Source organism: Helicoverpa zea, chromosome 28 (genome assembly GCF_022581195.2).
Source record: "Helicoverpa zea isolate HzStark_Cry1AcR chromosome 28, ilHelZeax1.1, whole genome shotgun sequence".
NCBI classification, from domain to species: domain Eukaryota; kingdom Metazoa; phylum Arthropoda; class Insecta; order Lepidoptera; family Noctuidae; genus Helicoverpa; species Helicoverpa zea.
Window position 1 is genome coordinate 751,749 of NC_061479.1, and position 27,883 is coordinate 779,631.

Below are 27,883 nucleotides of genomic sequence, written 5' to 3' on the forward strand. Positions count from 1 at the left end.
GATGTTTAATGACAGCCGGGACCTACAGTTTAACGTGCCTTCCGTAACACGGTCATTGGTGTCCAAGATATTATTATACTTAGAAATTACATACAAACTTAGTTCATATATCACCTCAAGTTCATTAAATCAGCGAAAATAAATGAGCATATTTGCACGTCTCGGTTTCCGCGTCACTTAAACCAAACTGCGGAACTCTAAAAAAACAACAGAATAACGTAAAATGTAACGATTCGAGTGGCGGCGGCCAGTCACTCACGCGCATTCGGCCGCGTCATGCCGTGCTCCAATCGCGAACAATTCCAAATTTGAAATTTTCGGAAAGTATTTTAGTTTTTCGCTCATTTTCACAATGGCCATGCGATCGATCGGACGAATGGTTGAATATGTGAAGTGTAACCGAAGGATAAGTGAGTTTTTTGCAGTTTTATGCGTTATAGTGCAGTTTAGCGAATTTCCCTTTGTTTTAGAAGTTGCGTGTTGCCTAAATATTGAGTAATCGCGTGACCTTTTGGTAATAGTTACAATGTGTGCATTCTAACGGTGTTCGGAGTGAAAATTTCACTAATTTGTGTTCAACCTTCAGATGTAATCGTAATGATTAAGAAATCTGTTGAAGTTTTTTTTCTTTGTTTGGCGATTTGGTTTGCAATTAGTGGTCAATGTTTCGCTTAACTTGCGAGTTTTTACAACAAACTGTGACCCACTTTTAGTTAAAGATTACTTGGTTTAGTAAGGTTTTGTAAATACATTTGATACCACGTATTTTAGAGGATTTATTCAGCTTTCTATCGATATGACTTTCATTGAAATCTGTTAAGTAATTTCTGATTAATCTGCATTTTTATAACACCAAACTAACTTTCTTTTCGCAATAGTCTTATTCAATTTTATAACTGTCAAGTCATCTTTAAATCGGTGTACGATTACGAATTTTTACTTGAAATAATAATTGTGTATTGTGAACCTCCTCTTTTATTGAAGTTGGTTGAAAATGAGTGGTATCCCGATTTAGACTATCACCAAGAACAGGTTTCAATTGAGTTCAAACAACTTGTTGGCCGTTAAGTTTTGTGTTAATCTTATACTGGTTTTAGTACTGACAAATCGAGTTTTTCTCTGCAGTAGGTATCCAGTTATTATTTACTTTAATAGTGTCTCTAAATTTACCAAATTACGTCTCAACTGTGCAGACGTTTTATGAAAGCGTGACTCGAAGTTTTGCGTTTGTAGTATTAGAAAAGAGTTTCATAAAGTTCTTTCAACTTGAACATGAAATATTTCGACCATATTTGACCAAGCCAGTAAGTCTGTCACCAGTCTAACCAAGGGGTATCGGGTTGCCCGGGTAACTGGGTTGAGGAGGTTAGATAGGCAGTCGCTCCATGTGGCACACTCGTAGTCAGCTGCATGCGGTTAGACTGGAAGCCGACCCCAACATAATTGGGACCTCCTCAACCCAGTGGTTGAGGAGGTCCACCAGGCAACCCAATACCCCTTGGTAAGACTGGTTGTGTGATTTTGCCATGAGCTCTTCAAACCTTTTGTCCACTAGTGGACGCTGAAATGGCTCTTACTGCCTACATTTTTGCTTGCTTATAGTCTTAATAACCTAGATTGAGAATATTTCCGCTCAAATTCGCGCTCAGAAAGTAAAAGGCATATTAGTTAGAACAAGCGCGGCCAAGCGTGAATCCTAAGTTAGCAGCAAAAAGTATATAGGTAACGTTACTGAAATACTTGGATTGCAATAGTAATACAGCTTGAGAGCTATATTTAGACTCAAGTGTTTTTATTTCGTAATGTTCTTAATAAATAAGACTGTTCAAGTTGTGCCAAGAATTTTTGAGAGTTGAAAAGGGATCTAAGAATGGAACCTTGTATTGGCCGTAAGTTACAACTTTTTTGGATTATTATTTACACGTAAAATGCATTAAGTTACCTTGGAAGGCCTGGATTGGTTCTCCAAAATCAGACTTTGTGCAGAAAGCAGAGTTATCAAAATTCAGGTCAGATTTGTTAACAGTTTAACTTGAAAACTTGGTATAAAAGCAGTCTTAAGGTCCCGTTTGAGGTTGAATTTAAAATAAAATTGAGAAAGAAAGAAAAGTCCATGGAAAAAGAAGAAAATAATACTTAAGCAAAAAATAAAACCTGATCAGCAGAAATTGTTGTAATAGTATATAGCATTAATTTGTTCTTTAATATCAGAAGTAAGTTAGTAAATGTTATGAGGAAGATTTTGAACATTAATGGATAGGGAAAAGGATGACCAGAGAAACGATGGATGGATTGTGTGAAAGAGGATATGGCTAGAAAGAATGTTACTTGTGAGATGACGGCAGACAGAAGAGTATGGAAGAAGAAGACATGCTTACAGCACCGACTACAAATAAAATTGGGATATGGGCAGGAGGATGATTTTGACTTTGGTCCTATAATAAAAGTAGTTAAAAATGATGAGTATTACGTATTATTTTATTTACTGTCGCATTCATTTTGTATGTTTTTAAAGTAGGTAATCGTGAAGTCTCAATTTAATATGTAAACAGCAAATACGCACGTAGTCTGATGGAAAAATTGTGGTTTTTCTCAGAAACTAGACTGGAATGACATGTTCCATAGATGTTGTTTGTAAAAACGTGATTTGTATGATAGATGTGTTTATTTGTTAGTTCTGTGTCCGAATACTTATTATTATAAAGTGGTATTAGCCTTTTTCGCAAGGTGGCGCAAATGCAGCGTATTTACTAAATGTTTGTTTGTTCTGTAATTAGTTTTATTTGTTTTATTGCTTTTGCGTCGTTTGCGTTAATAAATGGTTTTTCTTTCTTTCTTCTTTCTTTCTTTCTTTCTTTCTATGTTTTGACAAAAAACCGGCTAAGTACCTAAGGAAGATTAAAAAAATCACGTTTTTTGTATAGGACTCCGATACTTGTTTAATTCTAGTTTTTAGCATTTGTTGTTAAAGTGGGAATAGAAATAGATACACTGATACATTGTCTGTGAAAATCTCAAAGAACTGTCTAAATATCACGGTTCTTGAGAACGAGGTAGTTTCATGAAATGCCTAGTAACTGACTGACTGCACAGTGCACAGTATTATTTATTACGGGACCCTAAAAAGTAAAACAGACGTTTGACACGTGTTTAAAAGACGTCTATTTAACTTTTTTATCTTCTGTCCTACAGCTAATACCTATTTTAAAATAGTAAAGTTTGTGAGGTTATAATTCCCGGATCTATTGAACAAATTTTGAAAAATCTCCAACCCATAGAAGACAAAGTTATTTGAAGAAAATTGCACATACATAACATAATTTCTCCACGACACACCATAACAGTGATTATTACTGCAAAATCACAAAATTTTCACTTAACATTATTTACGCAATACATAACGATGTGCTTAGTTTAACTTAAACTAATTAAATTAACCATTACCGTAATTGTTTTATTGTGTAACTCTAATTACGGAAGTTCAGTCACTTCTTACTTTTATTTTTAACTTTTAACCATGTTAGTTAGAGGCCTATTTTTAGATTGTCGAAATTATTGCTAACTTTTTCAAATAGTATTAATTGCTCGTGTCCAGTTAAACCTACTTTCTTTGCCTTCTTCAAACGGGAATTCCTTCTTCTTCTTCTTTCGTGTCGATGACATGTCTTACAGTGAGACTACACTTTGTCAGTCCAATATGCCGCCACAGCGAGAGCACGGTCGGACTCGCTCACTAGGTCCTCCCGCGAGCAAGTTTCAGAATTACTGAGATTAATATATTAAAGATTAGATTTTTAACTATTTTGCGATATAAATAAATAGGTATTCAGGTAATAGCACTTGTATTTGGTCTCAATCTATTACTGTTCAAAATCAAAACTTGCTTACATCTCTCTTTGTATATCCGCAAATAACTCAAAAACTTCCAGACAGTTTTTCATGCACTCTTCACTATTAATAGACACATCAATTCATAAGGAAGGTTCTAGTAAATGGGTTGCGGGATTGTTCGCGCGAGTTACCGCGGCGCTGGTACATAAAAGGCCTACGACGGAACACGACGGTTTTTAGTCAGTAAGAGTCTGACACTCACTCACCGCTGCTAACTCACAGTGGGAGGGGTCATTTGATGATTTTTGACGTCGTTAAAAAAAGGTTCTAGTAAATCATTTAGCCTGGTAGTTCAAGGTTATTTCTCAAAACAGTGTCAATGTTAAAACTATAACTAGCCCAGTTGACCAGGCCATGGTAGTGATTACCACTAGATGCATCGATAAAAACTATTGTCCGCCCGAATTCACAATGACTGCCATGGTGACGGTTCGATGGTTTAACGTCCTGTGGTTTTTTGCAGTGAATAAGTCATCAACTGGCTTTGATAATACTGCCTACACTTAACTAATCATCATCATCATCTCCCGAGCCTTTTCCCAACTATGTTGGGGTCGGCTTGCAGTCTAACCGCAGCTGAGTACCAGTGTGCCACAAGGAGCGAGTGCCTATTTGACCTCCTCAACCCAGTTACGCACGCCGCTCCATAACGCACGGTACTCAGCTACATCCGGTCAGACTGGAAGTCGACTCTTACATAGGTGGGAAACGCTAGGCAGAAGATCGAACTGAAATGAGCTATTACCATTGAAAGAATGTTTCAAATCGGACCAATAGTTCCTGAGATTGGTTCCTTCAAACAAACAAACTTTTCAGCTTTATAATGATGTCCTACATAAGTACAACATGTCATCATACCTCCTTAGGTACCTACTTACGTCACAACGTTTCGTTCTTGACCGTTTTCGATTACAAATGACGTAACTAAGTAGTCCAGCCCAAATGATAATGTTGCTATTATTAAAAATGAATTTTGTCAATTTCTCTTTTTTTTTCGTTGTTGCAACATTATGCGCTGGCTGTGGTTTTAGTAGTTAGATTGGATAATATGGTTTAGATTTTAATGTAGATCAGGCAAGTAGTTTAGATCATAAATATGCAAGTCATTAGGTACTTTTGTCAAATAACTTTGCTGCTGTGAATTCAGCAATTTTAAACTCTGCATAAGCGCAGTAGTGTTTTATTCATAGACTAACCGTTTCCCCGCAGTTTCACCCGCGTCCCGTGGGAACTACTGCCCGTACCGGGATAAAATATAGCCTATGTTACTCGGGAAGAGTGTAGCGCCCCAACAACAATTCTATAGTTACCTAATAAATTGTACTTAATAAGTTTTTAAGTTAGTAATTACGTACTTCAGTTCTGTTAGCATTAGAACACCTATTGTATTGTTATCTTTAAATTAGGTATTGATGTGTGTATGAATTTAAGCATTATTTTAAAACCCGAGTGGTTTTTCAATGCTTTCTTAACTTAAAATTGTACACATTTGTTTTTAACGTTAAATAAAGGAAAAAAAAAAAAATAAACAGTGAAAGAATTATTCAAAAGTCCGGAGCTTATTCGGTTCAAACAAACAATTAAATCTCTTTTCATATTAGTATAGATTGTTAAGCATTATGTATTGAATAACCTTCTTGTATAAATACTAGGCCCATTGTCTAAGGTACAGCAATGCATGACAAGGTATCTGCCTAGCTCCTTAACTATAACCGTGAATATATAGCTACAAACCAGTCTAAGTACACGCTAAGTTCTAACTTGGTAACTTGGAAATCTAGGGCATTCATTAGATCCCATTCACTAGGCTTAGGGCTGTCACATTCCTTCAAATAGTTAAGTTATTACTTAAACTTATTTGATGAATGCTGTGACTGTGAGCAACTCTTACTAGAAAGGTATATTTACTTACAATTCATTTTAAAGAACTATGTAATCTTTAATCAGCTATGGTCTTTTCTCAACTATGTTGGAGTTTAGTCTAAACAGATGTGGTTGAGTACCAGTGTGCCACATGGAGCGACCGCTTATCTGACCTTGCTATGTGGGCAACTCGATACCCTTTGGTAAGACCTTTGGTTGTCAAACTTTCTGGCTTCTGATTACCCGCAACGGCCGCAACGACTGCCAAAGATGTTCAGATGACAGCCGGGACCCACCAATTTAATGTGCCTTCCGAAACACGGAGGAACTCGTCATGATAAAGTCATCCACGAATGGACCGCGCCAATCATTGCTTAACCTTATGATCTATCGACCCGTGCGGTAATTACTTAGCCAGAAACCCCACTATAACTTAAGCATACCTATATTTTTTTTTTTTCCGACGTCATAAATCATCAAATGACCCCTCCCGCTGTGGGTTAGCAGCGGTGAGGGAGTGTCAGACTCTTACTGACTAAAAACCGTCGTGTTCCTTCATAGGCCTTTTATGTACCAGGGCCGCGGTATCTCTTTCGAACAACCCGCAGCCCCGGCAGGCCTTGGCCCTGCTGGGCCCCGCTGGGGGTTGCTGACATCTCTTTGAGGAAAGCATACCTATATTAGCTATAAGTTTCTTTGTACCCAAAAGACTCCGAAGCAACGGAACCGATCTGAAAAATCTTTCACAGTTGAAAAGTTACACTCTTCCCGAGCATCATAGGCTATATTTTATCCTGGTACGGGCAGTAGTTCCCACGGGACGCGGGTGAAACCGCGGGCAAACGGCTATAAAACTAAAATTTACTCTTACAATATGTAATATTTTCGAGCATTAGACAGCCCTACAAGTAAACTGAACATACCTTCCACGTAGTTTGCGTAAACGCTTACCTTCACGCCGATTAGCTGGCAGTGGGTCAGCAGCCTGCATTGTAGATTGTACTCCAGTTAATGCACGTTGTTTGTTGTTTGTAGGTGCTGCTGTTAATTATTATAATTAGTAACGTATAGGTGTGTTGTGAATGAAAGCGGGTGAGGTATGGTTGTGTGGGTAACGGCCAGTTTTTTCATCAAAAGTTAAAGTTAAAGTAATGTCTAAAGTTAAAGCAACGGTCAAATTTGTTTTTTCAAGGCTAAAGTGACAGCAAAATTCATAGAAAAATTGAATTTAACCGTTACTTTAACTTTAGTCATTACTTTTACTTTTACTTTGGCTTTAACTTTTGATGAAGAAACTGGTTGTTAGTGTGCATATTGTCTTTGATATAAGTAAGCTCGGGAGTTCATTAGTGGTCGATAAGCCAAGTCAAAGACGAAAATTGAAAAAAATCTTTAAAGAGAACGAGATGTTCATGCGATTAGCGTGATCAAACGAACTCAATAGCTTTAACTTACTTTTGATGCTTAATTTGGCTAGGCATTATCTAAAGGTTGTAGGACAAATCTGGTAGGACTTACCATATTAACATAGTGAACATATAAAACCTAAACTAGTACATAGGTATATATTAAACAAAGAATACCTAAACTACTACTTAAAATAATGATTCAAATTGATTAACTAAGTGTGTTACTCTATTAAAATATGTACATAGATTTTTAGCTTTATTTCAAAATTAAGCTCCCAAATAACAGTCACAAGTATCAACATTTTTATCCCTCTTAAAACACCAACCCAATTGAACTATAACTTAATATAACTACCAGCAAAAATTAACATCAAATCAAAACAACGCACTGCATCAAGGAAGACGCGACGGCATGAAATTGGATCGTATTTTCAAAACAATCCGCCATTTTGAAAACATCGACCATCCTTGTTTGACGTTATGTTGTCACATGATGTTGATACTTCACTCGTAATCTGAACTGAGTTAAACCATTATTAACTGTTAGTGAACCAGGGGTAGTATGGTTAAGTTAGTTAAACTTTTTTGTCTTTTGACTAAATGTGCCAATCTTTCTAAAGTGTCCGATTCTCCTAAGTTAATAATGCCAAAATTTTATCGCGATAGCAGTTTTAACCTTAGCGGGCATTCTGCAACTAATACATATAAGACAAATCGTATACCAATAACATTTCATTGGTTTGCGATTAGTCTGCCATTTAGTCTATACGGTAGGTAGTTTGCTCTACAATATTATTGCAATCGTAAATCATTTGCAGACAACATGATTTATTATTAAATCACAGAAACGGATAAAAACGTTTATTTAAAAGAAAAAATAGCGGAATGCCACATACGCTTCAATCGTAGGTAATTGAGTCGTGATTGGATCTCAGTCGGATGTGAATCGTATGTCGCTTAAGTAAAATTAGCAGAATCGAGCCCCTGGTAGCCGATCACAGACCGACTGAAAACTTTGATAAAAATTAATTGCACCCCGGAATAAAAAAAACAGCCTATGTTTTTTCTCGATTAATGGGTTATGAACATTAAAATAATTTTGTAAATTGGACCATTCGTTTCTTAGATAATCGTGTCTAATCAAACAAACTCTTCAACTTCATAATATTAGTAGGTACCTATAAGATGCAAAAAAAGTTGTTTTGAATGAAAATCAAGTTGATCAAATTAACTGTGTTTACAAAAGCATGCAAAAAAAATCGCACAATCATCATAGCTCTACGCACGAGATCGTAATCCGTCTGCGTGTCTATCACGCTTAATCTCGAAAACTGCTGGCCGTTCGAAAGTGACCCCCTTAAGCAATTTCATAACGCTCAAATGTCATATTGTATAAGATGTCAAAACTATTACTTTAGTATGTGCATATATATGAATGCGGTTCTATGATGATGAGTATTATTTTTTAAACTGGCTGTTTCCTGCGGTTTCACCCGTGTCCTGAGGGAACTATTTACCGCCCCCGGATAGAAAGTAGTCCATGTCTTTCTAAGGGTTTAGACTAGGGCTGCGGGATTTTTCCAAACAGTTTCTGTGGCCCTGGTACATAATGGGCTCCAGAAGGAACTTAGTGGCTTTAAGTCAGTATGAGCAGGCCTCTGTCACTCGACGTACTTGCGCGCGATAAATGCCTACCGCTCGCTGGGTTACCGGTAACCCCACGCGGCTCAGGGCTTTCAACAGTCACGCGCCGCGCGCGCTCCAATATTATTTTTATTTCGTGGCATGTTATGCTGTTGGTTTTTATTAGGTTTTTTAAGCTACCTAACAAACTGATGGATTATTTTGAGTTGTGTTGGTTTATATGCTACTATTGTAAGATTTAGAAACATTTTATATTTATGAACTTATCTAGTAATACTATTTTTTTTAAATAAATTAATACTTATCTACTTTATGATTTTAACAACAGAGATCATTAGGTACTTATTTTACTTTAGATACCTACTTAGTTAAATATGAACTGTATTGTGAGTTTTGTGGCTCAAAACACATCTCAAGTGTAAGTAGGAATAGTTCTGGTCCAACTTAATGACGACTCGGCACATTACGCGTGTCGCTACGCAGAAACCAATTTTAGGTAAGTATGTATCAACACTCGACGGAGTTGTACCATATGGGGTATGGCACTTGTGCTCGAAAAATAGTTGGAAACCGCCTTTGATTTTGACGAAAGCTTTACTTAAGTACTTACCTATGCTTACGTATTAGGTAATATTTAGTAATATGTACCCATACTCCATTTTAGTAGGCAATACAATAGTTAACTAAAGAAAAATATTCTTGATATTACTTTTTATTTAAAAACTCAGTTTTAAAAAAGGCTATCTTAAAATAAGCGTAGCTTTGTTTTCCTACTTAAATATTAATAAATTGTAAGAAGCAACCCTAAGCGCGGCCACGGCACGGTTGCGGTCACTGAACTGTGCGCTATCGCATTGGAATAACAATCAAGCGCTCGAACTTTTAAGGTTCATTTTATAACGCAGCTAGGAATTTGTAGGTAGTTGGGGAACTTGTAGGTGCTTATAACAGTAGGTATGGACTTTTTTGTATGGAGTGATTTATCTGTTACGTAGTAACTATTATATAATCTGTGGTATGAGTCTGACATTCCCTCACGCTGCACCCACAGCGGAAAAATCATGGTTTAGTAGACTGTGTACCAAATTTCATTTAAATCGGTGTTTTGGCGATAAACCCAACAAATACTTTTGAAAAATTACATTCTTGACCTACTGAATCGATTTAAAAAAAATTCTTTCACTGTTGGAAAGCTACATTCTTCCCGAGTAACATAGGCTATATTTTACCCCGGTACAAGAAGAAGTTGCAGGTGAAACCGCCGAAAACAACTAGGTATTACGTACTTAAGTGTCACTTAAATACACAGAGTTTTAAGCATCACATAAGTTATGTACAGACAATAAGTTATTCGCATTCAAGGTCAGTGTAATGTAATTTAATCTTACTTATAACTGGACATACTTAAAAATACTTATAAATGCTTAGCAACTCATTTTCTTTGCTATAAGGCTTTGGTAGTATCGTTAGCGGGTAGCGATTTATTAAAAGAAACAAATCTATAAGTCTACGCTACGCTTTCGTCCACCAATGACTGTGTTTCGGATGGCACGTTAAACTGTAGGTCCCGGCTGTCATTGAACACTCTTGGCAGTCGTTACGGGTAGTCAGAAGCCAGTAAGTCTGACACCAGTCTAACCAAGGGTTATTGGGTTGCCCGGGTAACTGGGTTGAGGAGGTCAGATAGGCAGTCGATTCTTGTAAAGCACTGGTTGGCCCCTTGGTTATGTAATTCCGATGTATTAGCTATATATCTGCCAAGTTTCCTCAAAATCCATTCATTAGTTTTTGCGTAAAACAGGAATAAATATCTATATATCCTCAATTCATTCATACAAGTTTTCCCGTTTGTGATATTAGTAGGAAGGATAATACTGACTCGATGACGTATTGCTAGCGGTTTGTCATCAAAACACAGCTTATTAGTTTATTTATTGGCGTACAAACAGTAATGCATATCAATAGTGTAATAAAATTCTAGTTTGCAACTCCTGTTATAGGTGAAAACCTCGTTGGTCTAGTGGTCGCAACCGTGGCTGCTGTGCCCGAGGTCTCAGGTTCGATTCCTGCGTCGGGCCGAAATCGCTTTGTGGGTTTTCTAAAACTTTCACAAAGCAACCCGTAGTCTGGAAGTTGGTGATTTATTCACCCGTGCATCGGAGAGTACGTAAATGTCGGTCCTGCGCCTGATCTCTTTCCGGTCGTGTCGGATTGCCGTTCCATCGGGCTATGAGAGTGAAGGAATAGTGAGTGCAACTGTGTCTGCGCAAATGCTCGTGCACTATAATAATGTCCTGCGCAGCTGGCTGATCTCCTTATATGAGAACAGCCGCCGTGGTTGAAATCGGCCGTGGACGACATTATAGGTGATTAATTAATCGATGATTGTCAATATCTCTAACAATAAAATCGCTCTGTTATCCGCTGTCTATAAAGCCTAGGCCTTATAACCAATGTCTATACTTGCTCTTTAACCCGGAAGCGACGACAGTCAGCTAATCAAGACAAATTAAACACATACATCAACAAATTATATTTTATTACATAGACAAGGTCATTGTAATATTGTCGTACTGTTTTTTTTTTGTATATTAATAAGTAGGCATTTATTAGAAAAATGCTGACGAAAATTTTACGAATTAGCTTCTTTTTTATTGATGGGAAAACATCAAATGGCTATATTCTGTGTAGCGGACGGGATTGTTCGCGCGAGTTACCGCGGCGTTGGTACACAAAAGGCTTAAGAAGGAACATGGCGGGGTTTAGTCAGTATGAGTCTGATACTCCCTCACGCTGCACCCACAGCGGGAGTCATTCATGATTTCTCACCAAATAAAAAGACCGCGTGTTACCAGGGGGAATTGGTTTGCCCAGGTAATCGGCTTGAGGAGGTCAGATAGGGCGGTTGCTCCTTGTGGCACACTGGTACTCAGCTACATCCGGTTCAGACTGGAAGCCGACTCCGACATAGTTGGGAGTCTTTATTAGTAAAAATCAAAATCAAAATCAAAATCAAAAGTCATTTATTCAAAGTAGGCTGAAAATCAGCACTTTTCGAACGTCAAAACAAAAGACAGCCCCCAAAACGCCCGCCCTTCACCACTTCCTATGTGTTTTTGCTGGGAAGAAGAAGTGGTGGAACAAACTCCCCAGCAACACAATACTGTCTGAATGGTTTGAAGAACCGTATACAAATATTTAAATATCACTATACAACATTGTATACATAAATTTGTATATAAAATCAATTTAAATACTTAATCATGTTGGCTAGTACACACCTTACCCATACCCATTACTCAAGCAGTTACAAAAGAAATTTAATAAAAAAAGAGTGAAAAATATAAAAAATATAATGCCTCCATTCAGTGAAGATAGATATAGTTTAGGGCGTACCCACCGACATGTCAAACAGTTTTTATGAAAAAAAAATTAAATAAATAACAACATAAACAATGAAAACGGTGAACTAGGACTACCGTTCAAACCAAAAGTCATATATATTAGGTATATTACGGGTGTACAAATATGTAGTCAGCAAGACGACCTGGTACCACAAGCAGCACCCGTTCACGAGCATAACGCGAGGATCAGCCATCGCCCCCCTCGCACATTTTTGAGGGAGGGAGGCAACCCGACCATTGACGCTACCGCAAGCAATACCGTCAAAGGGAGCATGACGACTTGCAGCTACACGACAAGGAAACAGTTAATACTAATAGATTCGCAGTCGATTTGTCAGTATAAATAAAAAAAAAAAATGTCACGTATAAAATAATATAAATCACATCAACTTATAATGATAACTTTTGAAGCTGTCCAGTGTTTAACATGAGGACCAACTATTTTTATCGTTTATGTAGTCATTAACTGTATAATAAGCTTTCTTCGACAGAATAGATTTGACCTGCACTTTAAATTTATCAAAAGGCAATTCTAAAAACGACTGAGGAAGTTTATTATAAAATCGAATACCTAGCCCCTTAAATGTTCCATGTACCTTGTGAAGCCTGTGAATGGGTACGCACAGTTTATGCTTGTTCCTAGTGTTGATACTGTGGACATCACTTTTCTTGGTGTAGTGATGAATATTCTGCCTAATGTATAATATGTTAGCAAGGATGAATTGCGATGCCACAGTAAGGATACCTATTTCTTTAAAAAGTTCCCTTAAGGAATGCCTGCTACCTAACTTATATATTGCACGAACAGCTCGTTTCTGTAATACGAAAATGTTTTCTATATCTGCAGCTTTGCCCCACAGTAGAATACCGTAGGACATAACGCAATGAAAGTAACTAAAATAGACTAGTCGAGCTGTGTCTACGTCAGTGAATTGTCTTACTTTTCTGACGGCGTTGGCAGCAGAACTAAGCCTACCCGCGAGGCTAGATATATGTGAGCCCCACTGTAGCTTTGCATCAACTGTTATTCCCAGAAACACTGTTGACTTCACAGTTTCAAGAACTTCATTATTTAGGATAATATTAGGTCCTAAGTGTTTTACATTAGGCAAGGTGAACTTAACACATTTGGTTTTTTTAGCATTAAGAACTAAATTATTTGTTGTAAACCAGTGAGTAACTAAGGAGAGTGCATTGTTCACGTCATCAAATTGCTCTCTATTCCTATCAACTTTGAAAATGAGAGATGTATCATCTGCAAATAATACTACATCACATATATTTTTCAGATAGAATGGTAAATCATTTATATACACTAAGAATAAGAAAGGACCTAGAATAGAACCCTGCGGCACGCCCAATTGAACTGGTAGGCCTGAAGATTTGACACCGTTGATGTCTACGCATTGCATTCTATGACTTAAGTATTCCTTATATGATACATTTGGTACATTTTAGTCTAGAAACAATATGGATCCTATAGGGCACAGCTTAAATAATTTGGAGAGTTTAACAGTAGCTTATTACTAAATTATAATTAAGTGAGTAAGTGTGTGAGTAGGTGTGTATGTGGGTCTTGTATGCGTGATGATGATGAAGACTCCTTGATGATAAACCTGGTGTTCTCTTGTCCCCAGGGTTCGTGTTGGCTTCGGCAGTGGTGCTGCTGCTTCTGGGCATCATTTGTGCCATATTCTTCGGGTCTTGGGTGCGGCTGTTCATAGACCATGTGAGTATCGGCATACAATTATTTTCTATTATTTTTTTATGTGAAAGTTTTTGAGGATCAAAGTCACTCGGTAATAGTGTAGCTATTACCGAGTGACATAGGCTATATTTTATTTGGGGATTGATACATATTTTCCTGTGTAAAAACTTCTATTTATTTCTGTCATATATAAGTACTGTTACAGCCTTTTTATCGTCCCACTGCTGGGCTGCGGCCTCCTCTCACACGGAGAAGGATTGAGCATTAATCACCACGCTTGCTCAATGCGGGTTGGTGATTTCAGACTTAATAGTCCAGGTTTCCTCATGATGTTTTCCTATAGTATAAGTCGGTACGTTTCATCAAAATTAGGCTCAGCTATTTTAAAGTTATTAACTATTAGTTATTCAAACTACAAATAATTTATTTTGACAGTACCTACTAAAATAAACCAAACCTAACTACACCGACAAAAACGTACAAACCTAACATAGCTATTTATACAAGCAAAAAGTAAATTAGGACATACACTATACAAAAACTCAAATGTGGTTGAGTCATCATTGAAAGTCGTTTGCGTCATATTAGCGCATATTTTAATGGTTTTGAAACTAAATAATTATAAACACTTAATATTCAGGTATTTAATTAGGTAACTTGTGGGTTTTTTCAATGTTTTTGACCCCTGAAACTAATACTACTTTGTGCGGGAACTCATGCTAGCTATGGTCTCGCGACGATGCGAGCAAATGTGCGCGAACAAATTTGGTGTAATATCGCCATGACGACTGTAAGGTGTTCCTTTTTCATGAGTTTGTAGGCATTTATCTCCGCAAGTACTAAATCCATGAAATTTTAAGTAATTATACATAGAAAGTCATGTAATTTGTGCGAGTCATATTATATTATTCAAGAGCCTTTCTCGATACACTACAAGGTGGACAGACGACCTTCAGACGACCTTATAAAGACGGAAGACGCTGGATGCAGGTCGCCGAGAACTAAGGGGGAGGCCTATGTTCAGCAGTGGAGGTCCTATGGCTGAGATGATGACTTCTCGATAAAAGGGCAACACTGTTATATGTAATGCTTTATAATATTACTATCGACTACTAACTAAAACCTAAACCTCTTGGTTTTTATCTTTACTTGCCACACTATTCCCCTAACTAAATAATCCAAATAAATCTACAAAACTCCCATTATATTGACGTTCGAATTCAACCATGTCTGTTGCACTTATGTTGCAACTCCGTGAGACTGTCGACGCCTTGACCGAAATGCTGTGCCATTGTGCCGACGATACTGAACGAAACGGGGTTTAGTTATGTTTAGCCATGTGCAGGGAATTGTGCTCTGTTCTATGTGCTGGTTTGGGGAGCTTGTGGCCAAGTAATGATAACAAGGTTTAAAAAAGCTCATTTAATCAAATTAGGCTGAAAATCAGCATTTTGAGAGTAAAAAATATACAAAGACAGCCCGCAAAACGCCCACCCTTCATCTTCTCTTATGTATTATGAAGTAAGAAGAATTGGCGCAACAAACTCCCCAGCAACACAATGTCAGTCTGTAGATTAGAAGATCGATAGTAAGATTTAGCAATAAAAATAAAAATTATTTAATCAAACTAGACAGACCTAAAACGCCCACCCTTCTCCACTTCTTATGTGTTATTGCTGGGAAGAAGAAGTCATACGTGAAATAGTCCCCATCTTGTCATGACGAGTTCCTTCGTGTTTCGGATGGCACGATACATTTGTGGGTTCTGGCTGTCCTTTGAACATCTTTGGCAGTCGTTATGGCTAGTCAGCAGCCAGAAAGTCTGACAATCAGTCTTACAAAGTATTGGGTGGCCCGGGTTACTGGGTTGAGGAGATCAGATAGGCAGTCACTCCATGAGGCACACTGGTACTCAGCTGCATCCGGTTAGACTGGAAGCCGACCCCAACATCGTTGGGAAAAGGCTAGGCATATGATGATGACCGTGTATCTTACAACATTACGGAAATGTCATATTTGCTTAAAGGTTCCGAAGAGTTTACGTCAGTCATTGTGTACATAGTTCGTGCTAATATTTGCTATGTATACTCACAAAGTCACAACTAGAAATAGAAATACATACCTATAGATAGGTAAATAAAGCCAGTTATTTTTGCCGTAGTTAAATCATCATTTCCATCATGTCCCGGGCCTTTTCCCAACTATGTTGGGGTCGGCTTCCAGTCTAACCAAAACAAAATTTTATCGCCTGAAATATTTTCACTGAACGATTAAGTTTTTCATGAACGGACCAATTTCAGGAAACTGGTCCGATTTGAAAAAATATTTAAATACTTATATTATACTTATGTTATTTATCGAGGAAGGCTAAACACTACTTTGCCCCTTGAATGAAACTTCTGGCAGAAGTTTACCATGAAATTAATTAATGAAGGGTAGTGTATCATGTTTTACAAAAAAATCTTTGTCTTTAAGTTAGTGTACATATATTGTTTTTAGCGGGAGATCTCAAGTAAACATAATTTTAGTCACAAGAGAAGAAGCTTTTCAATAAAAACAGCGTGCCTACTCATGCACACCAAGCCTTATATTAACTGTACAGACACATACATGTTCGTCAAACGCCTAATTATAATAATATTTGCGTGGGAACCGGCCGCGTGTATTATTAATTCACTACATACAATTTGCATGAAATTCTTCGTTGCTTCGTTGCTAGTTTTTATTTTAACTCCGTATAAAACTATTATTTTTTTCGTATAAGTTACTGTTTTAATTAGATCTTAAAAATGTCTAAAATTCTTGCTATTGAGTTTTTTGTGACGCTTTGACACCTTAAAACAGCAGCCAGGTATCAGATTGATATTTTCATACACTGCATCACTATTACAGCAATAGGTAATAAGCACCAGGTACTATGAATAAATAGCAAATAAACATTTGTATTGCAAATGTTCTCACTCACCTTTAGAAAGGTATTGGAACAACAAGTAGAAAGACTTAAAATTCGTATTTTTTTTGTGCACAGTTTGATGATAAGGCCATCAGACTGCAAAAACGTAGAAAAACTATTGAGCTCCTACTTACTGGTAGAAGTTAGACAAAATTTTATAAAATATGTATAATATGTGTATAAGTAAAATATGTATAAAATAACAAAATGTGAATATATTATTATTGCTAAATGTTTAGCCTATTCCCATAACTTTATATATGTATAAATAAAGCCTTTATATATATATATATATTTTTTTACTTAAATTATATTTCCCCTCCCCAGGAGTTGGTCCTGCGCCCCGGCTCGATGACGTTCGAGTGGTGGGCTCACCCCCCGGTCCGACCCTTCGTGCGCGTCTACGTGTATAACGTGACCAACGCCGACGAGTTCCTCAACAACGGCTCCAAGCCCGTGCTCGACGAGTTGGGACCTTATGTTTATTCGTGAGTATGAGATTTAAGTTATAATCGCTTGAACTCTGACCGGTCGTGTAGGGGTACCGTCCCATCGCGCGCAGGGAGTGAAGGAATGGTGAGTGCACCTGTGGTTCGATTGCCAGGACGGGCCCAAATCCCTTTGTGGGTTTTATAAACTCTCACAAAGCAGCCTGTAGCCTGGAAGTTGGTGATTGATACATCAGTGCATCGGAGAGCATGTTAATATCGGTCCTGCGCCTGATCTTTCTCCGGTGGATTGTCGTTCCATCGGGCTATGAGAGTGAAGGAAAAGTGTCCAAGCAAATGTTTATGCACTATAATATGTTCTGCGCAGCTGGCTGATGTCCATATCAGCCGCCGTAGCCGATCATCATTCATATCAGTCTTCAGGCAAATCCATTTTTTCCTTGGTCTTTCGCTTTATTTTGAATATATAAGATCGCCATCCCATAGGAGACTCCCATTACTACTAAAAATTCCCATTTATCAATAAAATGCTTACTGAATTCAACTGGTTACGTTGGTCTGAACGGAAAGCGAGTTCATTGCGAAATATAAATAAATTGGCTGGTATTAATCGAAGTCTGGTTTCCTTACAAACTGGTTTGTAATGATTACGATAGTACTAATTAAAATAAGTACCAGTTTTTAGCTGTCTGAGTAGAAGATGACCTATTATTTGTGTATTTGTATAAGGCGTATTTTAGCATGGTATATATATATCTAAACATATTTTAAACAGTATGTTGATAATATAATTTTTGATATTCATGCCGATTGCAGCTAACATAAGAACGAATTATCTTGAAAGTAGTAAGAAACACTTTTAGGGCGAAATTCCACCAATACTTTTTGCGAACATTTGTTCGCGAACAAAAATTGAGTGCACATTTGTTGGGATCCACAACTGTCATGTGTTCGCGAATGGTAGCAATTTCACGGCTTAAGAAGGAACATGATGGGTTTTAGTCAGTAAGAGTCTGACACTCCCTCACGCTGCTAACCCACAGCGGGAGCCGTCATTTGATGCATTCCCATAAAAAAAAAACAAATACATCTTTTAATATCTATATTTTAAGACACTTCACACTCACTATGATGTTCATATTATCCATTCATATTGTTATTCTTCTCCACAGTGAAGAATGGGAGAAGGTGAACATAACAGACAACGAGAATGGGACTCTCTCGTTCCATTACAAGAGGACTTATACCTTCCAGCCTGAGTTGAGCAAGGGATTGGACGACGATGCCGTCGTTGTACCTAATATACCCATGTTGGTGAGTACCTTGTACCTTTTGTAGCTTTTGTGTTATGTTGGTTATAAGATGGGGTGAAAATATATTTTGTGTTATGTCTGTTATGAGATAGAGCGGAAATTATAGGAAGTTTGTGAAATACATGAGCAATATATGTATATTTATAAATGATCGGGATTTTGAGAAGAAAAAAAAGGTATCGCACCTTGATACATAGAATCGTGTTTATAAATATTTGTAGAAATCGCGAAAGCTTGAAAACCTTTACATAAGCAATTTAGCCAAAACCTTATTATAAAGATAAAAAAAAGAAAAAGAACTTTGTAGTTTGTAAGTATCAAGATGAATGAAAGAAATGTACAGCATTTCCGAAAATATAGGAACCAATTTCTACAAAACCTTCATACTTAAAAATATAAAAGGAAGTTTAATTGTAGCGTTAATGAAGATCACGGAAATACAAAAATCTCATATTAAATTACTCTTGTATAAATATGAAAAGCTTAATCGTACCTATACTTAGTTGTATTTGTAGTATTGACATAATTTTGAACTTTATGAAGATTTTCATCAATTAGATTTAGAAGATTGAAAACCGACAGTAGGTAGGTACTACAGTATCTACAGAACACTTATGTACCTCAATGAATTCGTATAATACTCTCTACATAACTATCATAAGCGATTCTCTTAACATTTCCATTGAAATACCATTAAATTAATTCACGAACCTTTCGTATTTAAGGAAAGACAATACTTTCCTTCTTCCTCAATCCATTTTAGGTTAAAAAAACAAAAGCCAGTGATGTATTCGTATTTAAAAATCGTTGGCATTTTCCGAAATGTATGTATTTTGAGGCCGACAGGTTTCAACTACAGGAAATGTCGGATAAAAGAGTAACTGTTTATTTTTAATTATTGGTAGGTACATATTATTATTGTTGTGAAGTTTAATTTTCTTCTTTGAGAAGGTTCTGGGTACGATAAAAACTGGCCAAGTGCGTGTCGGAATCGCAAATTCAGATAATTAGCAAAACAATCACGTCTGTTGTATGGGAGCCCCACAAATATTTATTTTATTCTAGTTTTCAGTATTTGTTGTTATAGCGGCAACAAAAATTCATCATCTGTGAAAATTTCAGCTCTCTAACTATCACGGTTCATGAGATACAGCCTGGTGACAGACGGACGGGGGCGGACGGATAGAGGAGAGAAAACAATAGTGTCCCATTTTACCCTTTGGGTACGGTACCCTAAAAATTATAAATATTTTGTTGTTTACCAAACAAAACCAGTCTCACCAAGGGGTATCGGGTTGCCCGGGTAGCTGTGTTGAGGAGATCATGATAGGCAGTCGCTCCTTATGGCACACTGGTACTCAGCTGCATCCGGTTAGACTGGAAGCCGACACCAACATGGTTGGGAAAAGGCTCGGGAGATGATGATCATTGTAATATAAAAATTTTCCATACAAAGTAAATAATATCTTGGGGTCTTTTGAAACAAAAAACTTGTCACTTTAGTTAAGTATCGCATGATGGTGACTATTTACTACATAATTAACTTTAAGTTAAGGTCAAAACATATACTGTACGTTAAATAAAAAGAAACGTTTATTTGCAACTATGGGTAGGTACAATATAGGTGACATAGGTACCTACATTTTAATGTTTCAGCCATATTTTGCCATGAAGGCATGCAAATTTTAATAATAGCTACTTATGTACAAATTAAATCTAGATCTAATAAGAACTATAAAGTATATTTTATAACTATATAATGAAATCTTTTTCATTGAAGAATTCACTTATGCTGTAGTAAGTTTTATTCAACAGAAATTTACTTAACTTTTTTTTTTTTTTTCAATAGGGGCAATTCTTTCCACTCTTTGCGTATTTAATTTACTATTTTAACTAAACAAACAAAAATACTGAGATCTTTAAAAGTTGGGTTGAACAGGTAATGGGCAGTCGTTCTCTCTATGTAAAATACAAGTACTCAGTTGTATTTAAAATGTAGTATTTATGAAATGACCACATATATTGGTATCAAAACTATACCTTTACCTTTCCAAAGATTCCAGCTATCTCCATGCCAAATTTCATCTAAATCGGTTTAGACGTTTACTGAGAAAGACTGACAACATAACCATTTCATATCTCACGCATTTTGTTGTGTAGCGTAATATTAGTATGGTTACAATATTTTAATTTGCCTACAATTAAGAAATATTAAAAATAATTACTTAGGTACTTACTTTAATTTTTGCAAAGTCAGCAAAGTTAAACGTGCATTTTAAACTAATGTTTTGTAATTTACTGCTTGAGTAATGGTTAGTTTAACTGTAATAGTTAAAGTGGAAATTTTAATAATTTGAAGATGTTTCGGGTCAGTTAGATTACACTTGAAGCCAATAAAAATGAGTCACCTTAAAAAATCTTAGATTTAGTAATGTGAGCTTAATCTGTACTAATATTATAAAGCCAAATGAAGACTCTTGGTTTTTGCTTGAATGCGCTAATCTCAGGAACTATTCGAAAATTTCTTTCAGTAGTGGATAGCCCATTAATGAGGGAATCTATACATAGGCATCTAATTATCCTCGTTTGAGAAGTTATTTCTACGGGACGAGGATGAAGTGCTAAAATTGTAGGTACTGTTATAATGTATACTAGCAAACCCGGCGAACTCCGTTCCGCCACCAGATGGCTTCGTTTTACGTAACATATTGTTTGGTGATATTTTTTTTTGTTTTTCCTGAATTTTCTTTACTATAAACCTCACGGAGCCCGAGACCTTTCCAACGAATGCAAAACCGTGGAAATCGGTTCGTGCGTTCTGGAGTTATAGCGTCAGGGAGGAAAACCGGACTTATTTTTATATAGTAGATTAAAGAAAAGAAAATATATGTACAATTGTACATAATATATGCATCTTTTAAGCCCTTTTTAATTGGATTTAAATAGGATAGTTTTTAAATCTTTATTTTAAAATCTTTTAAATGAGTAAATATCTATGTGAATGAATATTTTTTTAAATCCTAAATGGAACAAAGTTTATTCAAGATCATTCAAAACTATAGAATTTTTACAATCTACATAACAACATTCATTCACAAAAACCTACCACATCACAGTAATTACAAGCAAAGACATGCCACCATTCTAATTCTTAGCCGCGGCACGTTGCTTAACTCTCTGACCTAATCAACTGTTACGAAACTTGTGCGAACAGGCCTTGCTGTGTGAGGCAGTTACTTGGGAGTTAAGGTTTTAACTTAACTTAAATATAACTTAACTAGTTCCCCGAGTCTTAAAGCCGGATAAAGAATATCCTAAAATATCATTTAAATTGGGTCAGTAGTTCTAACTTAAAAGTCGGACGATCAATTCAACTTTATTATAAATAACTAGTTTCCACCCTCAGTTTTAATCGCCCCCGAAGGAACCCGTATATAGACGGATACATAGTAAGCCCTTATGTTATTCTGCTATCATTACCAAACAATGAAATATATCTAGAAGAGCAACAAACATCCATCCATACATACAAACTTTTTTTTATAACATTAACTCAGTAGGAATAATACTTATAACTACTTAGGCCCTTCTAAAAAATAATAACCTAATGAAATAGAACAAAAATAAAAACATACAAAACTATATTAGATAATATCTCTTTTTTTAGCGTCCATAGATTCGCTAAAGCATTGTTTGTACCCGTCACCCAGTTTCCGAGATGGCGTTACAAAAACGTGTCGACGTAATAGTTATTTTATACGAAGTAGACGGAACATAGAGAATGTCACGCTCTATATATCAATTTGCTATGATTTCACACCTCTTACGATTCACGAGGTAAGCAGATATAATAGGTGTGGTTTTTAACATCTTTGACAGTCGTTACGGGTAGTCAGAAGCCAGTAAGTCTGACAACCTGGGTTGCTTGGGTAACCGTTGAGGAGATTAGATAGGCAGTCGCTCTTTGTGGCACACTGGTGCTCAACTGCATCCAGTTAGACTGGAAGCCGACCCCAACATAGTTGGGAAAAGACTCGGGAGATGATGATGATGTTTCGTACCTGGAGCGAAAAACTGAAGTCTTATTATCAAAATTTGTCTTTCTTTATGTCACCAGGCTATAACTCATGAACCGTGATGGTTAGACAGTTTAAATTTTTGCAGAAGATAAAGTAAAATACTGGTCTCAAAATACTGATAGTTAGAATAACATAAATATTTAGGAGCTCCATTAAAGCAACCGTAATTTTTTGGCCGTTTTATACCCCTCTTGTGCATCCAAGGAGGTTTTATTTATGAGCGAAGTACCTACATATGTAATATGAAGAATCTGACAGTCGTTTCTGCTTCAGCACCGACTCCTTTAGGGGCAGAAACAAACAAAAAAATCATCTTACAATATTATTTTAGAAGACAGTTTTGACTTAAATCAGTCAAGATATCATACTCCATAGCATTCTAAGCTACATACGTCCCACCTGAAAGCAAATACCACCCAACGCTACTAGCTCTAATTGTCGAGTTAGCACAAAAATGCTCAAGCGCACGATTTACGATCAGATTCTGTCGGGGCCAATCAGAGCGTGGCGTGACTCGAGTCGCATCAATGAACGATTTCAAACTGTTTGGCTTCAAGTACGATTTTAGGTTTCTGTTTGATGTACTAGAATTGTTGTGACCTTGTTAGAAGTTGGATCAAGTGTTAGTGTGTTTTTGACACCATTGATTGATGGAGGCCCGGGTAACTTTGTTGAGGAGGTCAGATGGACAGTAGCTCCTTGTGAAGCACTAGTACTCAGCTGCATCCGGTTAGACTGGAAGCCGACCCCAACATAGTTGGGAAACAGCTTGGTGGATGATGACTACGGTGGCAATTCTTTGCGAGATCGATTCAGACATATGGAGATCTGCAGAAGACCCTAAGTCTTCGACAAAGTTCAAATCAGGTTGCTGTGGGATTGTTCGCGCGAGTTACCGCGGCGCTGGTACATAAAGGGCTTAAGAAGGACCATGATGGGTTATAGTCAGTAAGAGTCTGACCCTCCCTCACGCTGCACCCACAGCGGGAGTCATTTGTTTATACTCCACCAAAGAAAGAGCATCGGGTTGTCTGTAGTACGAAGCTGCATTACTACATATGATTGCTGAGGAGTTTGTTGCGCTACTTCTTCTTCCCAGCAACAATATATAGGTAGTTGTGAAGAGTAGGCGTTTTGAGGGCTGTCTTTTGAAAATTTTTGATGTTCAAAAATTGGCGTTTTGCAGCCAAGTTTGAATAAATAATTTAGATTCGACTGGAAGCCGATCCCAAAATTCTTACTTACCTGAGAAAATTCTAACCAGATGATCGTCTAGCTTCTCAATAATAATATTTCTTGTACGTAAATAAATTAACTACCTGGCTAGCTATTACGAAGTTGTCGGTAAGGCCGGGTAGGAGTGAAAGTGGGCCACACAACGAGTCATTTGTTCGCTTATGGTGCCCCTGCGCAGGGCATTATTGTACACGTAAGACGCTGAGTTTGTAATTAAAAGTATTGTTAGATTTTGGACTTGTTTGTCTACACTTGTAATATATGTAATAAAACCGGCCAACGAAGGGTCCCGTATCATTATTTATAAAACGGAAAATGGTCACGTTTGTTGCATGGGAACCCCCCAAAATATTTATTGTATTCTAGTTTTCAGTATCTGTTGTTATAGTGGAAACAAAAATACATCATCTGTGAAAATTTCAGCTCTCTAACTATCACGGTTCATGAGATACAGCCTGGTGACAGACGGACGGACGGACGGACGGCCAGAGGAGCGAAAACAACAGGGTCCCGTTTTACCCATTGGGTACGGAACCCTAAAAAAGAAAAATTCTTTCACAGTTGGAAAGCTACACTCTTCCCGAGTAACATAGACTATATTTTATCCCGGTACGGGCAATAATTCCCAAGCTACGCTTCTATGAGGCTACTATAAAAATTATATCTTTAGTTAGCAAAACGACAGATAGTTAGAATATAGGGATCGGCCGTAAGGAAATACCTACAGTCAAGATAGGCAATATGAGAGCTCAATCAATTCACGCCTAGAATTACTAACTTTACCTCTTCAATAGAATTTCAACCTTATTTCCTAAGTATTAAACTTGATATTCCTATGTCCTTAGAAAAATGAATGTCTATACAAATCTGTCTAAGTGATTATCAATTTTATTTCTTTACAATAAGGTGCTTTTTACATTGACAAATGTCTTGAAATGGGTTGAATGTCCGGTCATGTATATATACATAAGTGTACATTCTACATATGTATGTATAATTGCATATTTTCATTATGTATGTGTGTTTGTATTAGTTCGTGATCGGGTAGGACGTGGCTTGTCATTTTAAGTGCGCTGCATATGTTAGGGTTCAGTCGTTTTATAGGGTGACTAAGACTGATCAATATGTATGGATGTTTAGTAGTAAAAGATTTTTCCAATTCCATTTATAGTTGTCGACAAATAACTTTACAAAACTACGATATTGTCTAAGTAACTTCACAATATCTTCTTTTTCCTGCCCTGATACTAATTTTACTTGGTGTCGGCGCAATATGTCATCCTCTTCCATTTTCCCCTGTCACTCGTCATACTGACACTCACTCTTTTCCTATTTATGTCATCTTTCAGGCAATCCATCCATCTTTTCTTAGGTCTTCCTCTTCCTCTCCATCCATCTACATTCATACTTAGCACACATTTTGTAAGTAACTTCACAATATGAATAGTCAAAATGTTCGATAAATCAGAAATGCACCAAAAAAACCTGAATATGATATTTTTAATTTACCATTACATTATGAAAATATCATTTTAAATCATGAAAATTATTCAGATTTTCAGAATAAAGCTTGAAAAATACTTCAAAGTGACAGTAATAAATTACGTTGTTAATGTTTTTTTGTGTTTAAAGTCCAAAGTATATGAATGCTAAATATAGAAGTTATAGTAGACTCACTCTTTCCGGCGGTTTTACCCGTGTCCCGTGGGAATTTCTTCCCGTACCGGGATAAAATATAGCCTATGTTACTCGGGAAGAGTGTAGCTTCCCAATAGTGAAATAATTTTTCAAATCGGCTGAGTAGTTCCGGAGCCTTAAGGGTACAAAGAAAACAATGTTTCCTTTTTATTATATTAGTATAGAAATATAGATTATGTCATAGTAGCATGACAAGCCGTCAGAATGACAGATGTCATATTGTTTTACTATGAAGTAAAATTATCCTATTCTTTCCGACCTTCTTATGAAATGTAGGTAAATTATTGCGAAAATATTTTGCGTTACCTAGAGGTAAGTATGTATGTAATATTTATGTACTTACGTATTCAGAATATAACTTACTTCTCTTGTGGGTCCCGGCTGTCATTTGGACATTTTTGGCAGTCGTTACGGGTATTCAGAAGCCACAGTCTTAGCGAGGGGTATCGGGTTGCCCGCATAACTGGGTTGAGGAGATCATATAGGCAGTCGCTCCAAGTGGCACGGTGGTACTAAGCTGCATCTTGTTAGACTGGAAGCCAACCCCAACATCGTTGGGAAAAGCCTAGGCAAATGATGATTTTTAACCTCATTTTCATCATCATCATTGTCTCCAGTAACTAGTTATGCAATTGACCAAGAACGGCATAAACCATATATATGATTATCTGTAACATGCATTGTGCAGTCAAACGGAATGCAATCATTGTAATGGAACATAACAGTTAACTTTAACTGTTACTAGTTAACTATGTATGTATCGGTTTAACCAAGGTTTCTTACAAGTGATTGTTCTTTTCTAAATATTGTTATCATTTGTAGTTATCTTGCTTTCAACGTTTTTGCAGTAAGGCTGACTTTGAATATAGATATTGGCAAGTTTTGGTAGGTGAATTAAAGTAGTGTAGTTTATGAAATTATGACCGTAAGGTAGCTTTACATTTATGTAAAGAGTTGCTTTAATTTAGTTAAATAAAGAAATAAGTAACATTAAAACAGATGAGTCAAAATAAATACTAATATATGGTAAAGTAATAATTTGATGTTTTTTTATATAGGTAGATGACATACTCAAAAGTTTTCAAAATTCTGAAATAAAGTTATTGCACATGGCATTTATACTTTTACAATATTCAAATCAGAATATACTTTTAAACACTTTTGTATGTATTTTTTTAGATTTTCACAAGTAAAATATTTCATTCAATTTATGCAAACTGCTAAAATATACGTACTTTGCCAATACTCATTACAAAATTCTTACCAATCATTACCTACGTTTATTTCTTTTAATTTAATACGAAAACGTATGTGTGTATAATTACTTAAGCCATTAGTACTTACCCTACTTGTGATAAAAGCGTATCGTCCGTAGTATTATAGGGAAAAGTGTCAATTTATAGAAGTCGGTCAACCGTAGACTTGAATCATTAAGTTTCACCTACTCATACATATGGAATACTAGCTGCTTAGCGCAGTTTCACCCGTTTCCCGAGGGAACTACTTCCTGGGCAGAGGTAAAAAGTAGCCTATATATATGTTGTTCTGATATATGTATAAGGTAGATTAATGCCAAGTTTCATCAAAATCTGTCCTGTAGTTTTTGGGTAAAAGACAAACAAATGACAATACAAAAAAACTTCGTTTAAAATATCAGTAAGTCTATACCTTTATGACACTTTAAAGGCAGCTAAAGTCACGTCCCGACTTTGTCCAAGTATAATGATACGTACACTTACACCTTTGTCAATAATTCTTCTACATATATCTATTGATGGAAATATCATGAAAATCCGTATAGCAGTTTTTAATTTAATGCGATCAGACGGGTGACGGGCAACAAAGGACATCGTTTTACTATACATTCCTTTTTCCTTAACCCATTGAAGAGAATAAGGAAAAATAGCTCAATAAATCAATAAACTAATGAATGACAATAATATAAAACGCTCACAAAACAGCTGATCTTCCATACTAGTGACTAAAAGCCGATATTTCTCAAAAGGCATGGTCATTAACCTAATAATCCTACTCCTACGATATTTCGCGTAACGGTCAAATTATTTACATACCGAATTGTACCGTTAACAATCAAATATGGCGGTTAATCATAGATTTGAAACGGTTTCGGCAGTATTATTTGTAATCTTCAGTTTAAATTATTTTTTGTAGGAAAAAAAAGGAAGTTGATATGTAGTGGTTAAAATATAAATATATAAGCATATACACTAATATA

At 36.5% G+C, this 27,883-nt stretch overlaps 1 protein-coding gene across 1 annotated transcript in view; it reads left to right on the top strand.

Annotated features, from left to right (window-relative positions):
• Window positions 1-253: 253 nt before the first annotated feature.
• LOC124643865 (scavenger receptor class B member 1) overlaps window positions 254-27,883 on the top strand; it is a 42,782-nt gene continuing 15,152 nt past the window's right edge. The window contains exons 1-4 of the mRNA XM_047182987.1: window positions 254-410; window positions 13,849-13,940; window positions 17,200-17,360; window positions 18,494-18,635. Of these exons, the coding sequence (XP_047038943.1) occupies window positions 353-410; window positions 13,849-13,940; window positions 17,200-17,360; window positions 18,494-18,635 (453 nt within the window). The 5' untranslated portion in view covers window positions 254-352. The remainder of the gene's footprint in view (window positions 411-13,848; window positions 13,941-17,199; window positions 17,361-18,493; window positions 18,636-27,883) is intronic.